The sequence below is a fragment of the Callospermophilus lateralis genome, chromosome 2 (assembly GCF_048772815.1).
Source record: "Callospermophilus lateralis isolate mCalLat2 chromosome 2, mCalLat2.hap1, whole genome shotgun sequence".
NCBI lineage: Eukaryota > Metazoa > Chordata > Mammalia > Rodentia > Sciuridae > Callospermophilus > Callospermophilus lateralis.
Genome location: NC_135306.1, coordinates 1771048 through 1797766, shown reverse-complemented (window position 1 = coordinate 1797766; position 26719 = coordinate 1771048). Strand labels below are relative to the sequence as shown.

Below are 26719 nucleotides of genomic sequence, written 5' to 3'. Positions count from 1 at the left end.
TGGATGCCCACCACCAATCTGGGTCGCCCATTGGTGCTCAAGGCTGGCTGGGGGAAGACTCTGAGGGCCGCACATTCCGCTCCCAGGGCTTCAGAGGAAGGAGGCAGCAGCAAAGCACAGGTTCTGAGATCCTGGGTGGGCTCCCCAGCTGCCCTCCCTGCCCCTTCTCCAAGGAGACCAAGGCTGGAAGGGGCAGCAAGAGGTCCCCAGAGCACAACTTCAGGGAGGTGAGGGCTTCCAAGGGTGCCACCAACTCCTCTGCCAGGCCAGAGTGTTCCTCCTCAGCACCCCAAAGCAGGCAGACAGGCATCCTCATGGCCCTGCACCCCACCACCAGGGGCTGGACGGGAGGAGCAGAAGAGGAGGAGGCCAAGGGGCACGGAAAAGCTGGCTCCTCAGCCCAAGCCAAGGCGCCCGAGGGTAACCACCGCAGCCGCGCCGGCCACAGGCAGCCCTGCCCGGCGCAGGCCGGTCGCTGGACCCCTGCAGGGGTGGCCCTTGGGCCTGCCGGCTCCCCAGCTTCCCGCCCCTAGCGGGCGGCTCGGCCGTGGCCGGTGGGCGCCCCCTCCCCTCCCCTCCCCAGCGCGCGGGCGGCGGTGACATCACGGCTCGCGGCGGGAGGGGCGGCGGCGCCCCGCGCACATCACTTCCTCGGCGCCTCCCGCGGGCGCGGACGCGGACCGGCGGCCTCCCGCTCTCGACCATGGCGGCCCCCGCCCCGCCCGCGGCCGACGAGCTCCCGGGCCCGGCCGCCCGGCGCCTCTACTCCAGGTGGGACGCGGGCCGGGGCGGGGGCGGCGCGGGTGGCGGGCGGGCGGGCGGGAGGCGGCCGCGGGAACAAAGGCGCGGCGGCGCGCGACGTGGCCGGGGACGCGCCTCCTCCGCCGCGCGGGCTGCGGTGGGCGCCGCGGCGGCCCTCTGCCTGCAGCCCCCTCCCATTGCCCGGCGACCGCGGGACGGGCGCCTCCACCGCTCTGCTAGCAACTGCATGTCCAGCACGGCGGCGGGCCGCTGCCCGCAGCTCCTCTCCAGCCTGGCGCTGCCACACACACACCCCCCACCCGGTGCAGGGGGTGGCATGGCCAGAGACCCGCTGTCATGGTTGGGGCCCTGTCCCCCCTGGTCACCCCCCGAGTCCCAGGCCAGCAGGACCAGGGGCTGGAGCCAGCCAGCCAGGTGGGTGTGTGCCTGTCTAAAAGGCACCTGCCTCCTGGCAGATTCACATGTGATCCAGCCACCTGGGCTCAGTGCCCATGCCCACTGGGGATGACAGTGTGGCCCTGCCCCTGCCCATGTGCCTGCCTGGAGACTCCTGGCCTGTCAAGGGTGTTCCTCAAAGTGGTACACTGGGCCTGGCTGTGGGCACATAGTCCCCCAAGTGGGCAGGGTGCTGCCAGTTCATTCAGCCTCAGGCAGGGCTGGGTGGGCCTGAGTGCTGGGCAGGGGCTGCCCAGAGGCATGCCCAGCTCCCTACAGTAGCCCTGCAGACAGGCCTCTGACTGAGGGATGGCTGTCTTGTTTTCCTCTGACCATCTCTGACACTTAGGAAGCTCCTGCTAGAGGCCTGGCCCAGAGAAGTCTGATACTAGCGAGCCTTTGTTGGGCACTCCAAAGAGGCTTTGGTGGCCAGTGTCCCCTCCCACTCCAGTGCCTGTTCTTCCCTGTGTACTGCTCAGAGACACGGCCCCCATCACCCCTGGTCTGTCTCCTGGCCCCCCATGGGTGGAGGGGCTTGAGGACAGGTTTGCTGGCAGCCAATGCTGGAGACCTGCCTTAAGACCTTCCCCAGGGCTCCCAGGAGTGGGGGATGGGCAGGGTGGCATCTGCTCTGGGTCCTCTGCCAGCAAGGGGAAGAACTGATAAGGACTGTCTGTGGGCAGGATGGGCCCCATGCAGTTCAGGGCCTTAGCTCTAGGAGACCCCACATAGCCAAGCATGGGCCTAGGGGGATGGGCAAGTGGCTGGGAAGCCCCACAAGAGGGGGACTTGGGTGTTTCTCTCCTGCCTCCCATCTGGGACTGGGAAGGAGAGGGGCATCAGGGAACCCACCTTGGGGTGCCCCTGTTAGAGGTGCACCCGGGCAGCTGCCACGGGCACCCTTATGGAGCATTCTCTGGTGCGGAGCAGGCCACCCCCACCGCTCACCCCAAGGCCTCTCCCCAGGCACTGTCCCCTACAGGGCCCTAGGGAATGACTGCCCTTGGAATCCCTGTGAGCTGACCTCAAGTCTCTCCTTCAGCGAGGTGGCCCTCATGTCCACTTCCTCTCCAGCAGTTCCCCACTCCTCCCAAGCTCCCCAGCCCTCCCTGCCCCCTGCTCTCTCCCCACCCCCTTGGCTGTTAAAGGGGAGTCATTGTGGTTTCTCTCCAGGGGTGGCTGGACAGGAGGCCGGGATTTGGGGCCAGTTGTGAGCAAGTTTTGGCCCAGGGTATGGGTAACAGTCCTGGAGGGAGGGGCCTGTAAGGATTCAGGTAGTGGACAGCAGGACTGAGGGGCCCAGGGCTGCGCATGGTAGGAGCTGGGCACTGAATAAGGAGCCAGCCTGGTAGTGGACATCAGAGGACGCCTTAGAGTCTGGTGGAGGCTAACAGTTGTGTCAGGAGGCCTGACAGGGCACCATCAGAAATGGTGGCTGGCAAGCAGGGTGATATGCTTCAGGTGGGGCCATGGGCTGATGGCTTCTCCCAGCATGCTGCGTTGGGTACTAAGGCCAGGCCAGAGGGCTTGGGCAGGATATGGTCGCCACGTCAGCCAGGCTGGCCACAAGGGAGCTGGTCACCACTTCACTAACCAGGTCACCAACAGGCACTGGTGGGATCTTGGCAGAGGGTAGCCCACCTCCTGGGTGCTGTGGTGCGGCATTGGTCAGCCTCGTTCAGTGGAGAGGTGCTGGGTGGCCATCCTGGTCCTGTTGAAGAGGATCAGGCCAGGGCTATTTGTAGGGGAGGACAAAGCGGGGCTGGTCCCCAGGTGCTGGGCAGGGTCTTTCTCCTCCTGGGAGGTGGAGAATGTTGCTTGTTAATTAAGCAGTGCATCTGCTTCCAGGTGTCAAATCCCAGGTGGGAAGGCTACCTATCTCAGGATAGGGGTGGCCAGTGGGGGGCGCTAAGCCCACAGCCCTGGGGAACCCTCCGTCTCTGATTTCTAACCCTGAGAGTGGGATGTCAGGTAGACCTTGGGGCAGACAGACCTTCTGGAGCTCCAGATAGCTTGGCCTCTGTCTGCCCAGGGTGGCTGCAGCCCTCAGGGTCCCCAGTGCACATGGGCCATGGACAGACGACTGACAGGCAATATCTCACAGCCTGCAGAGGTGGTGTGGAAGGACAGAGGATCTAGGATCTTCTTCCTGAGTGAGGAAGTTGCCCCTACCAGGCTGGCATGGTCCCCAAGAGGGCAGGAGAGGGCAGCCCACAGGCATGGTGGAGGGCCTGGGAGCCCAGGGGCGTCTGCGGTTGATGTGAGGGTGCAGAACCTGGGTTCAGCATGTCAACAGGTACTGACCAAGGAGATGATCCTGCCCTGCCTGCCTTAGCCAAGCGTCCTGGAGTAAGGTGGTCAGTGGCTGGTAGAGTAGTGCCCAGGTCCTGGAAACCCTCCCTGCCATCCTGAGGTTCCTGATTCTGCTCAGACCACCAGATCCTCTCAGGGAGCCGAGCCCCCAGGCCCACTGTCCAGCTCCCTCTGAGCCCAGCTGTGCCTCCCTCCTTCCCATCCCTGGGTCCCTTCTGCTCAACCTCAGGAGACCTCCCACCTCAAGCAGCAGTGGGGAGCTTCATGGGTAGTCCTAAGGTCCCAGGTGTAGGCAGCACCCAGTGGTGGGCCAGCTGGGAGGCCCTTATGAGGCTTTGGTCTTCCATCAGTGCCCTGCCCTGCGGGGCCCTGGATTCGAGACCTTCTCTGAGCCCCTGTGACCCTCTGTCCAAGCTGGAAGCTGGTACCTCCTCTACACTCTGGGGAGTTCCTTTGCCCAGCGAGGGTCACACTGTTGCCTCCTCACAGGTTCAGTGCTGGGGGACTGAGGATAACCAGGATCTTGGGAGGGTTAGGAGAGCCCCCACTGACTTAGGGACAGCCTCCCCATGCCCCAAGTGACCCTACACCTTGGCTAGACCTAGGGCCCAGAGCTTACCTTAGACAGTTGGGCAAGGCTGAGGACTCTGTGTTCTATGTCAGTTGAGCCTGCAGACTGGGCCAGGCTGGGGTCAGGTGGGAGCAGGCTAGACGCCAGGTCCTGCAGAGAACAGGAAAGGCCAAGTGCTGACCCTGCCCAGCCCTCAGCCGGGCCGTCCTGGCAGCTGGCAGGCATTCCAGGTGGGAGAGCTAGACCCATCTGCCAGCCTCTGTACACATCAGATGGGAACAGGTCTGTTCTTGGGGGCTATGGTGCCCGTCCCCACTCTTATATCCACCAGCGCTGACCAGCACCCGCTACGTGCAGCCCCAGGCTCCTGGAGGACCCAGGCCCTGGCACAGGGCCAGACCCTAGTCAGTTTGCTGAGAAGCTGGTGCTGACTGGGCAGATGGGCACACTGCACCCGAATGCAGCTGGGTTTGGCCCCTCTACTCCCTCCCAGCCCCAAGAGGTGGAAGGAGGATTAGCTCCTACTCCCCGCCCCTCCTGTTTGTGCTCATCCTGCCTCTGAGCTGCCCTTGATCCCTGGATCCACATCAGGACCCAGGGAAAGAGGCCCCAGGGCACCTCTTTGCTCCTCCTGGAGCAGAGGCCGCTGAACCTTTGCCCTGGACCACCCTGGAGGTGTGGGGGAACAGGTCAACCCCAAGTTGGTCCATCCCTGGAGCCCACAGCTGGTGGGAGAGAGGTGCAGGTCCCTGCAATGCCCGCTCCCAGCGTGGAGGGACAGCCTGTGGCCCTGAGTTTGGCGGAGAAAGCAGTGTGCAAGGTGGTGTATGGCACGCCCCGCCCCCGTCCCCTGCTGCTGCCCGTGGGCCTGGAGCTGTGGCTGTATGTGCAGAAGATGCGCCACCTTCGGAGGAAGAGGTGCAGGATGGGTGCCCTGCTGGGGCCGGGTGCTGCCTAGAGGGTGGAGCAGAACCGGGTGTCCTGATAGGTGGAGGGCGGGTGCCTCACCAGGTGACTCCCCACCTTCCTAGCCTGGGTTAGACCCATCCTGAGTCCAGGATGGCCAGGCTGGTGCTCCCTTTGACCCTGGCCCTTCCTGAGGCTGCACTCTGGGCCTGGAGGACGGTGAGGAGGGGGGGCGACTCCCTAGCCAGCAACAGACCCCCGCAGACCCCAGGTCCCCTCCTCCACAGCACTGAAAGGACAGCAGCCCTGGGCAGGCCCAAACAGGCTTTAATTAAGAGGACTGTGTGCAGCACTGCCATAGCCCTGGAGCTATCCTGTGGTAGGTTGCCACGGCAACCAGGGTTACACTGACCAGTGTGGCATCTGGATGGCCTTTTCCAGAGGGCTCGGCAAGGATCTGAGCAGGGAGGGATGGAGGATCTACATGCTGGGCGGCCTGAGGGGTCTGGCCTTCTGGTCGAGTCCGTGCCCCTGACCCCTGGTCCTTGGGCTGTGCTGGCCCCTGGGAAGCAGGGAGGTGGCAGGAGCCCTGAGCATAAGCCCAGCCTTTGCCATGGAGGCAGGAAGCCTGCCGTCCTTGACTGCTGCAGCCAGGAGAGGCAGGCCCCACAGCCCCCCTGACCCCAGGGGGTGGCACCCAGAGTCAGGCTCCGGGCCAGGCGCAGTGTAGTTCCTCATGAGCTCTTGGCCAGCTGAATGATGGCCAAGAGTGCCTGGGCCCAGCAGGCCTGGCTTGGAGCAGGCCAGTAGGGCCCGGCACAAAGCCTGAGCCCATGGGGTGCAGGGTGCTTGGGCCAGCCTCTCGGGGATCCACCCCCATCTGTTCACGTGGTGCCATTACCTTGAGAAAGTTCAAAACGCCCCATTTTCTTGATAACACAGGAATAAAGTGAGTGGGACATTGTGTTGGCGTCAAAGGGACATTTGGTTCATGCAAGAAACGCTGCCCGACACACCCCCATCATTCCTGACCAGAGCTACGCTGGCCGGGGCTGGCAGGGCAGCGCCTGGCGTGGAACAGGGCACTTGGCCGTCTGGCAAATCACTCTGCAGGTTTTCCACAAACGGTTCACTTCAAAAAGCAACAGAGAGAAAATAAGGACCACAGCCGGCCTGCCCCAGAGCCAAGCCCCTCTTGTCCAGGTGCCCAGGCTGAGGCCTGTGGCACCTTTCCCCAGTAGCTCCCTCCTCCTCTGCCTCTTCTGCCCCTTGTTCTCCCACCTAGGCACTGGGGCCACCCTCCTCTCACCCCCAGCCAGTGTCCACTTGTTGTGTCCTCCACCCATGCTAACACCCCTCCAGCCCCGGCAGGGCAGAGGCTTTGGGCCCTCGTGACCAGTAGAAGCAGGACAGAAGGGCAGACTGAAGCTCCAGGGCCCCCCAGCAGGGAGGGGCAGATAGTGACCCAGCCTGTCTTCCTCCCCTGACAACTGTGTCCTGAGACTGCAGCCCAGAGGCCTGAGAGCTGTGTGTTCCTCTGTGAGTTTAGGGGCTTCTGCCAGCCTCCAGCTGGTTGTGGGCATTCACTAAGGGGACCTGGGCCCTTGGACATGGGCAGGATTCATGGTCGGAAGCTAGGATGGTTTGGAGGGGCCAGGTCCACCCTGGGGCACATCGGCGTCCACTCCCTTCCTCAGCTGTTTCCCAGGCCTGCCCTAGCTGCAGCTGTGGGTGCTTCTGGGTGTCTCAGGATGGGCGACCCTCAGCACTGACATACCCATGTCTCCAGCAGGGCTCTCCCCTGGAGGCTGGAGGGCTTGCAGTGACCCAGCATGGGCTCCTCCTGGGAAGGTGGATGTCCTGCCCTGTGTGCAGGATGGGGAGGGGCTGGGTCAGAGTCTACTCCTGTGGCCTCAGTTGCCCTTGCTGGGCATTGGGGGGTCTCTCACAGGGCCTCTTGGGAACATGGGGCACCTGGCACCCTGAGCTGTGCTGCTGAGACCTGTGGAAGGTGGCATGTGGGGTCTTCTCCAGCTCCCTGCAGCTCAGCCAAGTCAAACACTGACTCCTGAGGCCCTCATGCCTTCCCCAGGTGGTGTTCCTGGCCCTGGTGGCCAAGGGCAGGCAGTGAGGGAAGCTGCACGGGAATGCAGGTCTGGGACAGTGCTGCTGCCAGGTGTGTGCGAGCATGGGGTGGCCCTGCCACAGCCCGCGGAGGCACGTCTTCCATGGCATGGCCACGGAGGAGCTTGGGTCCTCGAGGGACGGCTGCACATGATACCACTCCCTCTACCCAGGATGGAGGCCTCGTGCCTGGAGCTGGCCCTGGAAGGAGAGCGGCTGTGCAAGGCAGGCGACTTCAAGGCGGGCGTGGCCTTCTTCGAGGCTGCTGTGCAGGTGGGCACGGAGGACCTGCAGACGCTGAGCGCCATCTACAGCCAGCTGGGCAATGCCTATTTCTACCTGAAGGAGCACGCCCGGGCGCTGCAGTTCCACAGACACGACCTGCTGCTGGCCCGGTGAGTGCCCACAGGACACAGGCCCAAGGGGCAGCCGCACCTGCCCTGGGGTGGCAGGAGGGCGGGCACACACTGCCCTATCCTAGGGAGGGCCCTTGACAGGACCCCTGGAAGGGGCCGGGGTCTTACAGTCTCCCTAGGGCCTGTGCTCAAGCTGCCACGTGTGTCAGTGTGTGCGGAGGGTACGACACGTGCTGTGTCCCATTTGTGGCCTGTCCCTGGCACCCACCTTGCCTCGCGCCTGGGCAGCTCCTCCTCCTCCAGGCCCCCAGGTCACCCTGACCTCAGGCGGAGGCAGTGTCCCCACCAGCCCTGCCCACAGGACCCCCAGCGGCCTGGGCACCCACGTCCTGATGTCTAGTGCAGCAGAGGCTCGCTGCAGACATCGTGGCAAGGCCAGTGCCTGTTGCCAGCCCCGCCTGAGGCCTGCAGGGGCCACGGCAGGCCCTGGGCTCCCTGTGGACCATGGTAGCTCTGCAGGCTGCTGGGGGCCAGCAGGGCAGGCAGCACAGAAAGTGACCCTGCCCAGCCTTACCCAGGAGACGCAGGCTTCTGGTCAGCCCTAGGCTGGTGCCCTCGGCCTGGCCTGGCCACCTGCTCAGGCTCCCTGCTGGGCTCAGGGACCTGACCAATCCTCACTCCTTTGCTTTCCAGGACCATTGGTGACCGCATGGGGGAAGCCAAGGCCAGCGGGAACCTGGGCAACACCCTCAAGGTCCTAGGCCGATTCGATGAGGCTGTTGTCTGCTGCCAGCGGCACCTGGACATTGCCCAGGAGCAGGGGGACAAGGTAGATGGTTGGCTTAAGAGCAGGGGATGAGGGAAGGGGTGGCTTCGTTGGCCACCCGCTCCTCCCTCCCCTGCCCCCTGGCCTAGGTACAGACCCAGGCATGGTCAGGCAATGAACCACTCATCCCCACTCAGCTGTCCCCCCGTAAGAGGGAAGGCAGAGACCCCCCTAAGGACTTGGGAGAGTCCAGATCCCTCAGAAACAGGCTGCCCCAGCTCCTGTCGTGAGGCTCGCCTCCCCAGTAGCTGGCCCAGCCTGGGTTCTGCTCTCTGCTCGTCTCCCCAGCGCTGCCTGTGTCCCTGCCACTCCTTGTAGGGCCCCACCAGTGGGGTGCTCTGAAAGGAGAGGCAGGCATCCTGGACGTCACCCCAGCCTCTGGTGCAGGAGGCTGACCATCCCTGGTCCATCTCCCCCCACGACTCCATGACAAAAGTGTTTCTGTTCCTCTTGTTCGGATGGGGAAACTGAGGCTAGGGTCAGGGTGGCTGGCAGCCACACTGGGCTGAGAGCCCTAGCAGGAGCTCTTACCCTGGGGCATTAGAGAAGGGCAGCAGAGGACCCGGCCACCTTCACCACCCCAGTTGGCAGCAGGGGAAGGGATGGCTGGAGTAGGTGTCCCCTGAGTCCTCGCCTCAAGGCTCCAGAACAGCTGTTGGCAGGCTTGGCACACACCTGGGGTGACATCCCAGCCAGGAACTGCTGGGTGGACAGCGGGGCACTGCCCACTGGGTCCTCCACAGGTCGGGGAGGCGAGAGCACTGTACAACATGGGCAACGTGTACCACGCCAAGGGCAAGCAGCTGTGCTGCAGTGCCGCCCAGGACCCCGGGCACCTGCCTCCGGACGTGCGTGAGACGCTGCGCAGGGCCTCCGCCTTCTACGAGTGAGTGGAGCGGGCAGCGGGCACGTCCAGCTTCCTGCTGCTTCCTGAGCTTTGTGCTGCACACTGGACTGGGCAGCAGCCCCAGGCACAGAACACCCCACCCAGATTGAAGCCCTTGCCCTGATCCCACCAGCAGACCTGCACTTGCACCTCAGGGACGCGGGACTGACCAAGCCCCAGCCCCGTTCCCACCAGCAGACCTGCACTTGCACCTCAGGGACGCGGGACTGACCAAGCCCCAGCCCCGTTCCCACCAGCAGACCTGCACTTGCACCTCAGGGACGCGGGACTGACCAAGCCCCAGCCCCGTTCCCACCAGCAGACCTCCACTTGCACCTCAGGGACGCGGGACTGACCAAGCCCCAGCCCCGTTCCCACCAGCAGACCTCCACTTGCACCTCAGGGACGCGGGACTGACCAAGCCCCAGCCCCGTTCCCACCAGCAGACCTCCACTTGCACCTCAGGGACGCGGGACTGACCAAGCCCCAGCCCCGTTCCCACCAGCAGACCTCCACTTGCACCTCAGGGACGCGGGACTGACCAAGCCCCAGCCCCGTTCCCACCAGCAGGCCTGCACTTGCACCTCAGGGACGCGGGACTGACCAAGCCCCAGCCCCGTTCCCACCAGCAGGCCTGCACTTGCACCTCAGGGACGCGGGACTGACCAAGCCCCAGCCCCGTTCCCACCAGCAGACCTCCACTTGCACCTCAGGGACGCGGGACTGACCAAGCCCCAGCCCCGTTCCCACCAGCAGACCTCCACTTGCACCTCAGGGACGCGGGACTGACCAAGCCCCAGCCCCGTTCCCACCAGCAGGCCTGCACTTGCACCTCAGGGACGCGGGACTGACCAAGCCCCAGCCCCGTTCCCACCAGCAGGCCTGCACTTGCACCTCAGGGACGCGGGACTGACCAAGCCCCAGCCCCGTTCTCACCAGCAGACCTGCACTTGCACCTCAGGGACTGGCAGGACCTGACCCAGTCCCCAGCCCTGGAGCTCGGCCTGCACTGAAGCTCAAGGAGCCCATGGCCTGTGTCCATGGCACACCCCTGAGGGCCACCCAGCACCTTCTCACCTGGGAGGTGGGTGTGGCCACTTCCCTGCAGCTGGGAGGGACAGACTCAGACAGACTCCACTCCTAGGAGGAACCTGTCACTGGTGAAGGAGCTGGGTGACCGGGCGGCCCAGGGCCGGGCTTACGGCAACCTGGGCAACACCCACTACCTGCTGGGAAACTTCACAGAGGCCACAACCTTTCACAAGGAGGTAAGCTGGGCCTGGGGACATGGGGCGAGGCCTCTGCAGCAGCAGAGCCCGGCTCCACTTGGCCCCAGGGGCCCTCCTGGCAGTCTCAAAGCTGGGCAGAGCAGGGAGTCAGGGTGCCCACACACCCCGGCTCTATCTGTGCTCCATCTTGGGGTTCCTGGATGCTCTTCTGGACACACAGACATGGACAGCCACCCTGCTGCCTACTTCAGATCCCAGGCTGCTCTGCAAGCCTGGGTCTTGTGTCTGTCTCCACAGCGCCTGGCCATTGCGAAGGAGTTTGGGGACAAGGCGGCTGAGAGGAGGGCCTACAGCAATCTAGGCAATGCCCACATCTTCCTGGGACGTTTTGATGTGGCCGCTGAGTACTACAAGTAGGAATCCCCCCAGCCCCAGGGAGGGGGAGGTCCCTGGGAGAACTGGACACCAGCCCAGGAGGTGACTACTCCAGGTGGGGAGTGAGACCACCCAGCTTCCCCAGGAGCCAGGTGGGGGCTCCAGGAAAGGCAGATAAAGGTCACAGTTTCCCCGGCTTGTGCCAGAGCTCTGGGCCATCACCTCTGCCTCTGGCCTGAGTAGTTGCCACCAGGTAGAGCCGGTTATCAGGACCAGGCCCATAGTCAACCCCAAGTGACGTGCTACGGGCCCTGCTTCCTGGAGGCTGACCCCCACCCCACGCAGGAAGACCCTGCAGCTGTCCCGGCAGCTCAGGGACCAGGCGGTGGAGGCGCAGGCGTGCTACAGCCTGGGCAACACGTACACGCTGCTGCAGGACTATGAGCGGGCAGCCGAGTACCACCTGCGGCACCTGCTCATCGCCCAGGAGCTGGCTGACAGGTGCGCACAGACGTGGTGGGAGGGGCGGGAGGGCCCTGGTGACAGGTGCGCACAGACGTGGTGGGAGGGGCAGGACGGCGGTCATGAGGAGAGAGGAGAGATGGCTCAGCCTGAGCCCCTGGGGCACCACTGACTGTGGGGTGGCCCCAAGCGGGGCTGCCCCACCTGGGCCTCAGCCACTCCCGCCATGGGCAGTGCCGCCCACAGGGACCCTTGGCACACACTGGTGGGCTTCCCCCATGGCCCGGCCCATCGCCCCCCACAATGCCCGTGTGAACACGACACCTGAGATGCAGCCCTGGGCACAGGTCCGGTGGACAGAGGGCTCGGAGGCACAGGGCTGCTGGACTGGCTGCCTTCTAGTGGCCCCAGGCTTTCCTCCAGGGAAACCCATGGAGGACAGCAGTGGCCGGGAACCAGAGGTGGAGCCTGTGGGGCAGTGTGGGGGTGCTGGATGCCTCAAGCCCTGCACTGGGCTACCTCCACCTTGTGTTGAAAATGGATGACCCCAGGGTGGAGCAGCCTGGGGAGAAAGGCTCACTGCCATTATGGGGCAAGCCACTCACAGGAGGCTGCCTGACCCCCTTGTCCCGCCTGCCTCCTACCCCAGGGGCCAGGAACGCCCCGAAGGCGGTGCAGGCTCTCGGGCAGGCTGCTTCCCACACGGGGCCTCTGAGGCCGTGCTTTTAGGGGGAAGGGGAACTGGTGCAGAGGGTTGGGGCTTCTTCCTAATGGTGGCTGGACTTGTGGGTCACTGCAGACCAGGATGTGCTGTCCGACTACCCTGTCAGTGCCTCTAGGGACCTTTGGGACACGCCCCATGGGGCTGGGGTTCTAGCTGTGGCAGCTGACATGAGGGGCCTGACCGTCAGCAGGCTCAGGGGCTTAGGATGGGGGCAGGCCTGGGGAGGGCAGGTGTGGACTCCTTCCCTCCACAGAGTGGGCGAGGGCCGGGCGTGCTGGAGTTTGGGCAACACCTACGTGTCCATGGGGAGCCCTGCACAGGCCCTGACCTTCGCCAAGAAGCACCTGCAGATCTCCCAGGAGGTGAGTGGGCCTGCCCTCCAGGGCCACTGCTCCTGCGGGCATCCGCGGCCCTCAGGCGTCGCCTGGCCTACTCTGACTGCAGGGCCAGGCGCACCTCTGTGTGCTGGTGTCCTTCCTGGACTTCCTTCTGTCTTTCTAGGTCTGCACAGCCTCCTCGGCTACCAGGTCCCTCAGAGGCCTGGTGGCTGCTTGGCTGTGTGGCAGGGGCAGTGTGGGGGCAGGGGACCTGTTTTCCCCTGTAGTGTCACTGCTCCCCACAGGGGACCCATGACTGGGCCCTTCTGTTGATTTCCCTACCCCAATCTCTGAGGAGACTGGCCAGGGTGGGCCATCGGGTTGCCTGTGCCCACCACTGAGGTGAGGGTGACCAGCTGGAGGAGCCCAGGACTCAAGGCCGGCCCCCTGGAGGCTTCCTCTGGGCCCCTCAGCTGAACACCTTCCTGGAAGTCGAGTCTCCTCCTCCTTGGAGAGAACGCCCAGGACAGTCCTCCTGTGCCGGGCGGCATGTCCCTAGCGACCCCTCGGCCTCCCTGGCTGAAGATAGGCCAGTGCCTGCCCGACCACCATAGCCCCAAGTGGGAGTCGCTGAGTGGGTGGAGTCTGGGTGCCAGGTGTACGTGGGGAGGGACAGGAGATCTCTGTGAGAGCAGAAATCTGGGGAGCCTCTCCATGGGGCCAGCATGGCCAGCCCGGACATCCCCAGAGCACAGGCAGGGGGCTCCAGAGCCCTCTGCGCTCCACGCAGGAGTCCCCATGCCCCACTCTCTGGCTTGTTTCTGAGCAATGCAGATGCCCAGGAGGGTCCTGTGGAACCTTGTGCAAGGCTGGTGGGGCCTGAGGTGCAGCCTGGGTCCCTGGGGCTGGCCAAGCTGACCACCCACCAGAGGGTGCCCAAGAAGGAAGCTACCACATGGCACAAAACCAGGCTGTTTGAACCTCTGAGCACTTATGGGGTGTGACTAGGAACTGCTGGGGACATCCAAGGACAGACCCCCGACTCCACTCCCAGGGCCACAGTGAGGCCCAGTTCCCTCAGAGACCCAAGGGTCAGGGGTCAGCCTAGGAAGTCAGGGATGGTGTATTGGGGGCTCCTCGCTGTCCCCTGCCCAGTCTCACCTGCCCCTGCTTGCTGCAGATCGGGGATCGCAACGGGGAGCTTACAGCCCGCATGAATGTCGCTCAGCTGCAGCTGGCCCTGGGCAGACTGACCAGCCCAGCAGCTGCAGAGAAGCCTGACCTGGCTGGCTATGAGGCACAGGGTGAGTTCCTGGGCTGCCGTCCTGTTCATGAGGGGCTCTCACCTCTGGGCCACAGGGGGGTTGTGTCTGTGCAGGGTGTGACAGGGTCACTGGGAGCAAGCCTCCCAGGGAGCACAGGGCCGCTGCCTGGGGCCAAGCAATGAGGGGGGGGTACCTCCCGGGTCGAGGGGCTGTTAACAGTGGTCCTATAAGGAAAGAGCCCCAGAGGCAGGGAGCCCCAGGAGGCAGGGAACCCCCGGAGGGCATGTTGACATTCCCGCACCTTCTCTGTCAGTCCTTGTGCTGGATCAGGAGAGAGACTCCTGCCCTGCTCTTGGGAGCTTACAGTGGGTGGGACAAACATCGTGTGCAGAGGGTGAGACTGGGTGTCCCAGGTGCTGGGGTAGGGGCAGGGGCACCGTCACTACCAGGGCAGAGCAGGGATCAGGTGATGTTGAAAGAGGTGGGACAGACATGGGCATGCAGGAGGCAGGGACAGCACAGGCAGAGCAGTAGTGGACAGCTGGAGACCTGGGACAGTAAAGGCCAGCAGTCATCCTGAGCCCCTTCCATCACAATCATGGAGCACATGGGACCAATGGCAGGAAAGACAGGAGAGGGCCACTCACTGCCCCCAGCTCCAGGGCTTCCCCACCCACCTACCCGCCTTCCCAGAGCAGTCCAAGGGGTCAGTGCCCATCATCAGGATGGCCAGGGAGGGCATTCTGGGAGGGGGGTGTCAGGTCACCTGACAAGTAGGCTGGGCTCAAGGGAGCCTGTCTGCGTGGAGTTCCAATCAGGTGAGGCCCAAGCAGGCCAAGGCCACTCTAATGGCTTTATTCACAGACTGCTGGCCATCCAGTGCAGGTCAGCAGTGTGCACTCACAAGGACAGATTGTTCTCTGCAAAGCAAGTAGATCCGTACACACGAGGGAAGGGCTGGGTGAGGTGGGTGCTGCCTGGCTTCCTGAGACCACCTGCAGGGGATGGGGAGACTGAGCCGGGGGCCAGCTGCCCCGGCTCACCTGGCCCCAGCTCCAGGAATCCTACCTCAGGCCCTGTTTGGCTATGCTTTGAGGGCACCCACCTGCAGAGCCTCAGGATCCCCAGAGGGGATATGTGCCACCATGTGGCCCCTGGTGCCTGTGGCTGGGATTTTCTGAGGGTGGGTAGCTCTGCCGAGAGAGTTTCTGTCAAAGTCCCCACCTCGTGTCCCCTGGCCAGAACGACTGCCCTCCAGGAGCCCCCCGCAGCAGGTCGGGGCAGGGTTGGCAGCTTCTGGGAAGGTGCCCACAGGCTGCCAGCTCCATGTCCTCCTGCAACTTTTTCCTCTGAGCCAAGGAATGGGGGCGTGTCGTGGGTGAATGCCCCAGGACAAGGCGGCTTCTGTCCTCCACACACTGGCTCCTCTGCTCTGCTGTGTGCTGGACCTTCCCAGCCTGGGGGCCCCCAGAAGCCTCCTCCTGCCAGGCTGCCAGTGGCCAGGCTGCAGTGGAGCTGGGGACATCCATGCCGGGATCACGGTGGGAATGAGGTCTGCGCTCCAGAGTGGCCGCCCTAGGCCTGGGTCCATCCAGCCCCAGCATGCAGCTGTTGAAGGCAGGCCTGTACCCTGAGGGTCGGGGTGGCCCCAAGGGAGACCCCCACACAGGTGAGCTTGGCAGTGGGGGCGTTGGAGGCTACACTTGTCTGGACCCGGTGCTGGGGTGGAGGGAGGGGCTGAAAGGCTTTTGCAAGGCTGACATGGTTCATTTACTTCATTCATCTGGACTGAGTGCTGGGGGTGGGCTGGCCCTGGCTTCCACAAACTGTCCAGTGGGGCTTGGGCTGGGCAGGTGCATATCCAGAGACAGTCAGTGTGGTTTGGAACACGGCGGGCCAGAAGGGCACCTGGGAGACAAACCCAGTAGGGTGGAGGAGGGCCTCCTGGGGAGAGAGGGTGAGGGGAATTCACAGGGGAGAAAGGAGGTGGGAGGGGCCGGAGGGAGCCAGCACAGGGAGTGGGCCAGGCCCTGCAGTGCCTGGGTGTGGGATGGACATAGCTCACCCTGTGGGGGGGTGGGGTGGGCGTGGGCTTGTGCTGGGCAGAAGGTTGCCTCCCCTGTGGTAGGTGGGCTGGACAGCTAGTGGAGAGCAGGCATCTAGGACCCAGTGGTTTTTCAGGCTTGATACAAACGGGGGCTTCTGTGCAACTGGAGAAAAAAACTTGCTGTCCTTGAATCTGCGTGCAGTTCTGCCTCCTCCCTACAAGCTGCTGCCCCTGCCCAGCATCTCTGGGGGACATCTTGTGAGCCCAACAGCCATAGACCACTTCTGTGGCCAGAGGGCAAGGTGGTAGCCCAACAAGGCCTGGGTCTGTCTCCAGACCTTCATGGAGAAGGCACTAGAGGGGCAAGCTGGGTGCAGTAGCAGGCAGGGGACAGACACAAGTCCCAGTGGGCTGAGAAGGGGTCAGATTCTGGCTGATAAGAGGAAATACTGGGATTTGGACCATCCGGGTTGCCAACAGCAGGCAGGGTAGGCTGCTGGGGTGGGAGGTGCCCAGGGACAGCCCTTGGACATAGCTGCTCTGCACAGAAATGATGATGACAGTGTGCAGGTCAGACTCTGGCAGGGGAGGGGCAGGAAGCTGCACACGCAGCAGGGGGTGTCAGGGCCTGAGGCCCCTGGTCAGGCAGCTCAGCCAAAGGCATGCAGCTGTTGGAGGTGGCTGGATTCAGGACCTCTCGGAATCCAGACAGAGGGTCCATTCAGCTGGGCCCAGAGGGCCTCCCGCCCACGCGGCCTGCTGTAAGAGACCCACCAGGCACCTCCACCTGTGCTAGCCAGAGCCTGCCCAGGCCACTCCTGGTAGAGGGCCAGGTGGCCCAGAGCAGCTGCAGGGTCCTGCAGACAAGGTGGGGAAACCGCATCTTGTTCCCGAGCTCCGGGGAGCATCAGAGAGAGGTGGAGCCAGGTTGTCACTGGGTGTGGTAAGGGGCCTCCCAACTCTAAGGACTCCTGGGCCCTCCCATGGCATGCCTGCCCCCCAGCTCCACGTGGCTTTGGACTGTCTCCATTTCTGTCTCAGACCAGCCTTCCTCATCTGGGGGTGGGTGGGCACCAACAGCTCTTTAGGCAGCAGGAACCCTGACCCCGCCCCTTCCTGTCCCCTCAGCAGAACTGCCACATTCTTCCAGTGCCTCAGTGTCCAGGGTGAGAGAAGCCAGCAGCCAGGCGGTTTCCAGGGGCAGAGGAAGGACCCTGGCCACCACTGCCAAGGGTTAGGGCAGGAGCCCTGCTCTAGGGCCCTGGTGTTGGGGGTAGGGGGCACATCCTGCTGTCCACTGGATGTGCTCACAGGCCCTGGCTGCTTTGCTCTCTGGCTCAGGGGTGGCCCTGGATGGCCAGGGCCATGTTGGCATATTCAGGAGCTGGCTTCTGGCCTCCTGGCCAGATCCCTCAATAGGCTCCTGCAAGACAGCGCCCTCTGGATCAATGTCTCCCCGGGGAGGGGTTTCCTCAGAGCCTGGGGGTGCTCAGGTGCCTCCCCTGCCTCTCCTCCTCCACCTGCTGCAGATGCTCTGGGCCACTGGCTCTTAGGACAACTGGACATTTGCTGTGGAGGGACCAGCTTGGGTCCCCAAAGTCCTTGGCTCCCTCTGCTTGTCCTCTCCACCCTGACCATTTTTAGGAACCCACCATCAGACAGGTGCCATGGACAGGCTTGGGGGTGCTGGTAGCTGGCCCAGGACTTCCCTGGGCCACTAGGGTAACATCTGCTGCCCACCAGCATCTTCCTGGGCATATCTGCAGCCTCTGGACATTCACACTCTGCAAGTCCTCGGCATTGCCCCTTTCTGAGTGGAGGCAGATACCTCCCCAGTTAGGGGCAGAGGCATGGACTCTGCAGGGTGGCAGCCAACAGCCCACACAGCACCCCTGCTCTCCTCTGCAGGGGTGTCTGGGGACTGGAGAGACCTAGGTACGCTGTGCAGCATGATGGCCCGTGGCCTCACCCTTTGATGGTATCTGGCCCAGGTCCATGATTAAGCCTTGGGGGAGATGTTGGCAGGTGGCCTAGCTGTGCTCCAGCCCTGTCCCCCAGGCCCAGGTGCTCCTGGGCACCATGTGACTGCCATAGCTGGCTCCCCTTGCTCTGGTATCCTGGGGGGTTAAGCTGAGAGCCCCAGGCCAAGGGGTGGAGTGAAGGTGGCTCTCTGCCCAGCACCTTCCTGCTGTCCACTGGATGTGCCCACAGGCCCTGGCTGTTTTTCTCCTGGCTCAGTGGTGGCCTGGACAGGAGGGTGTCTGGCCATCCAGCTCCCGCCCTTGCCTGCTGCAGACATCCACAGGCTGCTTTATGAGGTGAGCCCCATGTGGGCAGTGCCAGGATGGCTCTGAGTGTCCACTGATGCCAGCAGCACCTCCACCCATCCACAGGTCCTGCCTCACGACCCCTGGCCATGGGCGCACGCCACCATGAGATGAGCTGTGTCTAGCATGTGTCTGTGGGTGCCGGGTGCTTGGGTCCCAGGAGGACTGGGGTGAAGGGTCTGGTGAGGGTCTGCCAGGCCAGGAGAGAAGGCCCACCCATTCCTGGCAGGGCAGTGTCCTTGGAGAGGTGCAAGGGCATGTGGGGGTGGACAGAGGCTGAGGTGCCCACATTACCAGGTTCTTCCCTCTCTTGTCCCCAGCCTTTCCATGGCTGGCTGCACCCCCCCCCCCCATCTCACATGCCACCTCCTCAGAGGGGCCAGTGCCAACCCTTGGTCCCTGCCAGCCCAGCCCCACTGGTCCTCCCTGCAAGGCTCACCTGGCTTGGCCTGGGGGCTCTCCACACTCCAGCTTCATGCTGTGCTGTCGCCTTTCTTCTGGTCAGCCTTCCCTGCATGGACGGGCCTCCAGGCTAGCTCTCCCTGGCTGGCCCTGTCCTGCAGGTGCTCAGTGAGTAGCCACCCAAGGCCAGACTCACTTTTGTCCCTGTGCTGGGACAGGGCCGTAACTGGATCCAGGACTGAACTGCACCCTGCCCCCACTCAGGGACATGTTTGAGACAGAGGCCTGGGGGCAGTCCAGCTGCAGGCCAGCCCAGGGCCCCTTGGCAGGATGGTGCCACAGAGTCTGCAGCTGGGCAGTCTTGGGATAAGTAGCTGCTCTTTGGAGGACATGGGTCCCCATGGCTCATCTTCTTGCCCTGCCCGCCAGCAGCTGCCAAGTGCCCAAGTTCAGAGTCATTCCTCCAGGGGCCAAGGAACCCAGGGAAAGGCCCTGCATGGGACTGACTTGGGGCTCATCTGAGGCCTTGGTCACCCCAGCCCTGGCTTGGGTTGTCCACAGTAAACTCGAACGAACCCAGAAGCGCCACCTGCCCCCAGGCCAGAGTGTGAGGGGCTTCAGAGGAAGCAGCTGAATGGAGCCTGTGGGCCTCATTGATGGTGGAAGGGCATTGGGCATTGTGGGCGGTGGGCAGAGAGCCTCCTCGTCCAGATCCTTGGGGAAAGTCTGGGGAGCACCAATGCCAGTCCACCCTGAGCCCGTGCAGGCCCAGACCCCCGGTGGCCCCACCTGGCTGGAGTGTGTCAGTGTGCCCATGAGGGGACTGTGTGGTTGGAAAGCAGGGTGCTGCGCTACCCAATCCTCAGTCCCCAAGGGTGCTGGCCTGGGCCATTTGGCTTCGTGAGCTGAACAGGCACCACTGTCTTCCAGGGGCCAGGCCCAAGAGGACACAGAGGTTGAGTGCAGAGACCTGGGACCTGCTGAGACTCCCCCTGGAACGGGTGAGCCAGGCTTGGTGGGGGTTGGGGGGCCTGGGGATGGACATCATCAGAGGTACGGCCAGTGTGTGGGCAGCAGGCTAATGAGCCTGGGGAGCTGTGTTTGTCAAGCTGCCACCACCAGGCTCAGCCCAGCCACTGGGAGATAAATGTGCCCCCCACAGTCTGAGGCCCTTCACTAGCCCATCTGCCACCGGCCCCCCGGAGGCCCTGCTCCTCCCTCTTGCCTGCTGTGGGCCTAAGGGCAGGCATGGTCCTTCCAAGTGCCCCCACCAAGCCTCTGGATCCCAGTCCTGGTGAGCCCATGGACTCTTCTGTCCCTGCCCACTCAGACTCTGTCCAAGGTGAAAAGCTGGCAGGGTTCACTGAACCCCAGACACAACCTGGGGTTCCAGGTGTGGGTGCCATGAGGCTCTTGCAGGGCCTCAACCCCTTTGAGCCTCCTGTTTCTCTAGTGTAACATGGTTCAGTTGTGGATGGCCCTTGGGGCCTGGCATGGGGTCAGGACACAGGGACGCCATGGCCACTGTCATTGGCTAGTGGGAAGGCTGACATATAAGGAGTCTCCCTGCCCCACCCAGGGCCACATAGCCCTGCCAGCTTCCTCCTCCTTCAGGATACCTGGTGCCTACTGCGTGCACCCAGGAAGTGGGGTCTATTGCACCCTCCTGGCATTCCCTGCAGGGTCCCAAGGTGGTGGACATTGGCCCAGAATGGCCCCACCCATACCTGGCCTGCCTCCCCTCCCCAGGAGCAGAATGGAGACACCCACCATGCAGGGGACTGGCGGGGGCCAGGCAGGGACTCACTCCCTCTCCCCATGAGGAGCAGGAAGTACCAGGAAGGGCCAGACACCGCTGAGAGGAGGCCCCGGGGAGGCAGCCACTCCCCACTGGACAGTGCGGACGTCCGAGTGCAGGTACCTCACACGGTAGGTGCCCCACAGACCAGGAGGCACAGCCAGCCTGGTCACGCTGGGAAGACAGGTCCTGGTGGGCATCCTGGCCCTCCTCCTGGCTCCATGCCACCCCTGCAGCCCTAGGGGTGCTCAGTGGAGGGCAGTATCTAGCATCACGGCTGGCCTCAGGGCATCCAGGGGTGCTCTGGCCTCACTCTTGCTGGCCCTCTCCCTGCCTCATGGGGACCCTCCAGACTCATCCATGAGTCACACGAGCATGTTCCCCCCAGGAGGGCACAGTGGGAAGCTGGCATTTACCCAGGGTCCCTCCTGGTCAGGGTCCAGGAGACCCCACTCCACCCTGCACTGGCCACAGTCAGCTCTTGTTGCATCTGATAGAGGGAAGGGCTGGGGGTGGGCTGATGGCCAGGCATGTGGATGGGCAGTGGGGTCACAGAGAGGAGGTCAGGCAGGTGTAGGGTGGAGGCCTAGCCTCCTGCTGCCTGTAGTTTCCCTGTCCCCAGGGCTTGGCAGGCCTCTCCAGGTAGGAGGGCACTGATGGGGGGCCGAGGTGGAGTCTGGTCAGAGGCCAGCCTGGAGCCCCTCCCAGGACACCTGCATCAAACCAGCTAGAAAATAGTCTAAAAATAGCCCTTCCCCAGCCTGGTCAGCACCCTTGCGGCCTGCCGAGGGCGCGGGGGTGCTGGGTGTCCTCGGTGCCTCGTGGCTGGAGACTGCCAGGGCCCCCACTTCCTTCAGGTGCCGAGAGCCACTACTCCATCCGGGCTCCGCCTCTGTCATGGGGAGACTGTAGGGACACTGGGGACCTGGAGGCACCCCCTGTGCTTAGAGTAAGGCACAGCAAATGCAGCTGAGGCCGGCTGGGGCTGCCCACAGGAGCCAGGGCCACGGCCACCAGGGCGCCAGCCCAGCTGGGGTGGAAGCCAGGCCACACTGCCAGGCTGAGGGCTGCCTGGGGACCTGCTGAAGGAAGAGGTGGCCCAGCTTTGGAAGGAAGCCCAGGGGCCTTGGTATCGGGTGGGAAAAGAGCTTTCAAATAAACTGTCCACCCCCACAGCCCTCTAGCATGACCGCCCACAGGAGCCAGGGAGCGCTCTGCTGAGCTCAGGGAATCCACCTCAGTGTTTACGGAGCAGAGTGTGGTGTGTGTGTGTGTGTGTGTGTGTGTGTGTGTGTGTGTGTGTGTTGCACACTGTGCGAGCGAGTGAGCTCGGGAGGGCGGGCTCTGAGAGGCTGAGCCTCACCCTAGTCCTATTTAAGTACCGGGTGAGCCCCCGGGTCCCGGCAGCAGTGAGGCGACACTTGGTGCTTCGGGCGGGAGGTGCTGCACATGCAGGCTCCCCACACAGCTCCTGGCTGCTGCTGCCGGTGGCACCTGTGATCAGCGTGAGTGTGGGGTCCCTGGTGTCCGTGCAGCAGCAGAGGCAGGGGAGCACAGGGGCCTCTGTTAGCCGGGAGTGGGTGGACCTGGCCAGGTCTGACACTTCCACTAAAGCAGTGGGATGCAGGGAGGAATGCAGAACCTCACGTGGGAAGGGTTGGGGGGCAAGGAGAGGCTGGGGGCAAGGAGAGGTTGGGGGCAGGAGAGGCTGGGACCTGGGGGTGGGCCCCCATGTTCCCGAGTATGTCCTGCTGGGACTCTCGTGTGGGCCTCTCATGCTCCTGAGGCGTGAGGGGCCTTGTCCCTCCAGAGCCCCTGCAGCAGGCACGGAGCCCAGGCTGTGCTTCTGGGTCAGGAGCCCACCTCCTGGGGAGGCACCTGTGTAGCACCCCCAACGCCCAGCAGTCAGGTAGGCCCTGGTCCACACCACCTCCATCTGCCTGGGCCAGCAGGCTCCTTGAGCCCCGGGCATGCCTGCGGTCTGCCACCTAAGCTCCTGCATACCCACTCTCCCTTCCCTCCTGGCTCGGCAGGGGAGGGGCTCAGGCCCAAGGGAGGACAAAGCCCAGGGCTGGGAAAGAGGTCAGGTGAAGGGGTGGAGGTCAACCTGAGGCTCGGAGCCAGGTGGGGCTCTTCTTCATGCTAGTAGGACTGCCCCCTTCCCATGGCTCCCTCAGCAGGGTCCCCTCTGCCTTTGGAATCCTGACCCCAGTCCTGAGACAGGGTTGTCCACAGGGCTTCTGTATCCAATTCCAGCTCTGCTCTTGCTACGGGAGGCCTTGGACATGTTGTATAGCCTCTCTGTGCCTCAGCCTCCTGCCTCGAGGCTGCTCTGGCTGTGTCTGGCACTCAGCAGCCCACATCTTTGCAGACCTGGGTCCTCCTGTTCAGGCTCCTACAGCCCAAGAAGATCCCCTGAGGCTGGTGGGCCAGGCCGCGGGTGTAGGAGCTCCCGCTGGCCCTCCCTACTACAGGTGGAAGGCCCTGGGACCTCCCCACCCTCTGTGGCACCCAGGGCCCAGGACAGGCCCCATCAACCATCATTGTCAGGTTGCCACTGGAAGTGTGTGTCTAGTGGCCATGTCAACTTCCTGCCTGTCATGGCCAGGTCACACATCTGCCTGTCCATTCATCCAGCAGACACTGGAGAGTGCTATGCTGGGGGCCAGACACAGGTGGAGTGTGGGTGGGGCGTGGGGAGGCCTTCAGGAGGTGGGAGTTGTGAACTGGGTTAGATGGGAGCATCCCAGCCCGAGGCTGGCAGGGCACGGGCAGGGGCAGGACGTGTGGGGCAGATGACGGGGGCCTGGCCTGGGGTGGCCGCCACAGGAGGAGAGAAGTGGGGTGGCAGGCAGGGCAGGCTGGCCGGGCTGCACTGACCCCGCGTCCCTCCAGAGCATCCCACGGGCCTCGTCTTCGGAAGAGGAGTGCTTCTTTGACCTGCTGAGCAAGTTCCAGAGCAGCCGCATGGAGGACCAGCGCTGTCCCCTGGAGGAGGGCCAGGCGGGGGCCGCTGAGGCCACGGCTGCCCCCACCCTGGAGGAGAGGGTTGGTGAGTGTAGGTGCCTGGGCCTCAATCCTTCCTACATATGGGTGTTCCCTGAGCCACGCACCTGCTGCCAGGCCAGCCAGGGTCTCCAGCCAGACCCAGTGCTGACCAGAAAGTGCCCAAGTGCTCTGCCCCAAAGGGTGGGACAGGCCAGCTGCAAAGTGCCCTTTAGTCACAGAGCGCTCCCCCCGCCCCCGCACTTGTCCCCAGAGCTGCATCCTAGGAAGCGTGTAATTACCCCACCCCTCCGGAGCGCACTGTGTCAGGGTGCAGCAGCAGCCTCACAGTGCGCGGGAGGCCAGGCTTTCTCCTGTCACCTCCTAGAAGGCCCTGGAGGCGGGTGCAGCTGCAGCAGGGTGAGCCAGCAGAAGCCCTGGGCCCTGTCCTCAGGGCAGGCACTGTAGGCTGGCTGGGCTCAGAGGTCCGAGCCCCCTGCTAGCCCCAACCCCAGTGTCAGGCCTGGCCCCAGCCTCAGCACCGGGCCCTGCTGCCACCCCCCACCCAGGCCTTACCCTCTGCCCCTTGCAGCCCAGCCCTCAATGACAGCCTCCCCCCAAACGGAGGAGTTCTTCGACCTCATCGCCAGCTCTCAGAGTCGCCGGCTGGATGATCAGCGGGCCAGTGTGGGCAGCCTGCCTGGGCTGCGCATAACCCACAACAACGTGGGGCACCTCCGTGGCGACGGAGACCCCCAGGAGCCGGGAGACGAGTTCTTCAACATGCTCATCAAGTACCAGGTGAGCCACAGCCCAGAGCCGGGTCAGAGCTTCTGCACCTCGGGGCCTGCAGTGGGCTGGCCCCCGTCTCAAGCCCTGAGGGGTCCCTCCAGGGGAGGGAGCCACAGGCTGGTGAGCAGGCTGCGTCGCCAGTGCCACTGGGTACCCAGAGTGCTCTGCCTTGGACCCCACCTTCTTGGGAGCCTCCACATGCAGGGGGTGACAGTCCCTGGGAAGAGCAGCCTGGGACACCCTCAGGCTCAGGTTGGGACAGGGCACTGCCAGGCGCCTCAGGATGTGGCCTCAGGACTTCCCTCAGCTCCGCCTCTGGGTGGAGGAAATGAAGGGCCCACCCTGCAGCTGCTGGCCAGCTGTGGGATGCAGGCAGGGATGGGCTAGACAGGACCACACAGTGGACATCGAGGTCAGCGCCGAGTCCTGGGATGGGCCAGGTGGGCCGCCTCACCAGCATGGAGATGGCAGGACACAGCTGTGAGCGGGAGGCTCACCCGTGTGTCTACCTGCCCTTCGGCTGGGCCTGGCACAGTGGCTGGGGTTTTGGGGTCTCCAGGTCAGAAAGACTCTGGAAAATGGCCAGTGGTGGGGCAACAGATGTGCCGCCCCCGCCCCTGGCCGGCAGGTTTCCAGATCTGATGTCCATTCCCACAGAGGAGACACAACCATGGCTGTGGGCCAGGAGCCGCCTCCAAGCCAGCCCCTCCTCGGAAGCCCAGAGCCCCCCACCCTCTCGCATGCATGCTCCAGCGGCTCCGCCAGCTCCCGTCCCTTCTACTCCAGACCCTGCAGAGAAGCTCAGATGTCCCTCCAGCCGACCATTCTCCATGCCAGGGCGGGTGGGGCCCACGGGGCCAGTCACCCACCCCAAGGGGGATCCTGAAGGAGCGCCATGTCGCAGGCCCTGGAACCCTACCCCACAGGCCTGCTGGGGTCAGTCCAGGGCTAACCCAGGTTCCAGGGCAGTGCTGAGGGATGCCACACCATGGTCAGTCCCCTGGGGGTCAGCAAGTCTTGGGTGCAGGCCTTGGGGTTGCCTAGCAGCTGTCTCCTGGACCTGGTCACTCCAAGCCCCAAGTATTGTTCAGCCTGCTTTGCTGGGCAGGCCAGCCCCAGGCTCGGGGCACACAGCCCCAGGAGACTCGCCCACATCAGGGATCCCAGCACAACCCTAGAGCCAGGCAAGCCCTCAGCTAATTTCCCAGGTGGACATGGAGGCCTGAGATGGCCTCTGAGCCAGTGCTTACTGCCTCTGACTTTGGCAAGTCTGCCGACGTCGGGGTGTTGGGTCAGGCCCCCCTCCAAGGGCCTGGGGAGGGCAAGACCACCAACCTGCATGTGTGTCTGTCCAGTCCTCCAGGATCGATGACCAGCGCTGCCCGCCACCTGATGTGCTGCCCCGAGGTCCCACCATGCCAGATGAGGACTTCTTCAGCCTCATCCAGAGGGTCCAGGCCAAGCGGATGGACGAACAGCGCGTGGACCTCGCTGGGAGCCCAGAGCAGGAGCCCAGTGGGCCACCTGAGCCCCGGCAGCAGTGCCAACCTGGGGCCAGCTAAGGCTGCCTGCCGCAGCCAGACCTGCAGGCACCTGCTCCTGCACACTGGGAGCTCACGACTGTCCACAACGGCCATGGCCTCCAAGACGCTGGATCCTCCCAAAGCCATGGCTGAGAACCAGCTCTGAGCCCCCAGCCCTTTCCACTGAGCTGACATGGGCACACGCCCACGGCACACCCCTCCCCAGGGCAGCAGGCGTAGACCAGAGGTGCCATGTGGGTAGGGCATGCCTCTGTCCACGGTCCTTGGCTTCCTGCAGGTCTGGCTCTGCCTCTGCCCAGGCTGGGCCTTCAGCATGTTGCCCCCAGACCTGGTGCTTCTTGACCCTCCCCTCCAGGGCACTGTCCAGCCCTGCCAAATGTGAAGTTGGCCATCTCCCAAGCCCCCAGAGGGGTCTCTCTGGGGGCTGTCAGGACACAGGCATGTTCTGTCCCCCAGCTGGTCCTGGGGTAGCCATGCAGGGGACAACACTCCCCGGGGCAGGACCCCTTTCCTAGGGCCTGTCTCCCCTTGTAACCTTGTGGTTGGCAGTCACAGAGAGCCCAGTCCAGGGCCACCCATAGTCCCTGGCCCTGGCAGGCGGCCCTGGGCCCACAGGAAGGGAAGGGTGAGCAGGAACATCCAGCCTTGGCTCCACAGCAGAGGGAAGGGTGGTCAGGAACACCCATTCCCAAACCCCAAGCCTTAGAGCCCTGGGCCAGCAACACAGACAGGGCTTGGGCCTAGGGTGGCACCAAGCTCAGTGGGCGACGGCACCCTCACCTTGCCATCTGGGGGTGATGACGCAGCCCCTTCCCGGGGAGAAAAGCCCCCCACACATGGGAGTTGGCTCACAGGGCACCAACCCCCAACCCCCAGACCAGGGCAGGCTCTGATGGAACCCCTGCTGGACAGGCCTCAGCCGCCACCTGTGGGCAGCCCTTCTGAACCAGTCCGGGGGCTGCCTGTAACCTTCACAGACACCAGGGAAGGCAGCAGCCCTCCCAGATGCCTCCCCAAGCCTGGGGAGGGCCTGTGCCCACCCATGTTACAGCCTGGGCACCAGGCAGGGGACCAGCTGGAGGGCTGACCCTGGGCTCAGCAGGGGACCACTCTGAGGCGGGCCTCTGGGGATGAGCCCTCATACTTGAATGTACGTGCATATTTATTGCTCACACTTCTGCTGTGTTGTCAGCGGGTCCTTTCCAGCCCGAGAGGTACATCCCCCCGCCAGCCCCCCATCCACCCTTGAGAAATAAAGTGTGCCAGGCAAATG

General features: G+C 64.0%; 1 protein-coding gene across 4 annotated transcripts; it reads left to right on the top strand.

Moving 5' to 3' along the window:
• Window positions 1–673: 673 nt before the first annotated feature.
• Window positions 674–26719, top strand: Gpsm1 (G protein signaling modulator 1). 4 transcript variants are annotated; one of them, XM_076845088.2, is made up of 14 exons: window positions 674–771; window positions 7285–7506; window positions 8161–8296; window positions 9037–9179; window positions 10324–10447; window positions 10706–10821; window positions 11129–11284; window positions 12223–12331; window positions 13467–13590; window positions 19258–19328; window positions 20077–20244; window positions 23021–23183; window positions 23703–23911; window positions 25258–26719. In XM_076845088.2, the coding sequence occupies exons 1-14, from the start codon at window positions 704–706 to the stop codon at window positions 25462–25464; spliced, it is 2016 nt and encodes a 671-aa protein (XP_076701203.1). In that variant the 5' UTR covers window positions 674–703; the 3' UTR covers window positions 25465–26719. The 4 variants fall into 4 exon arrangements, with proteins under 4 accessions (XP_076701203.1, XP_076701202.1, XP_076701201.1 ...); XM_076845087.2 differs by having other exon boundaries at window positions 20077–20256; window positions 23021–23177; XM_076845086.2 differs by having other exon boundaries at window positions 20077–20256.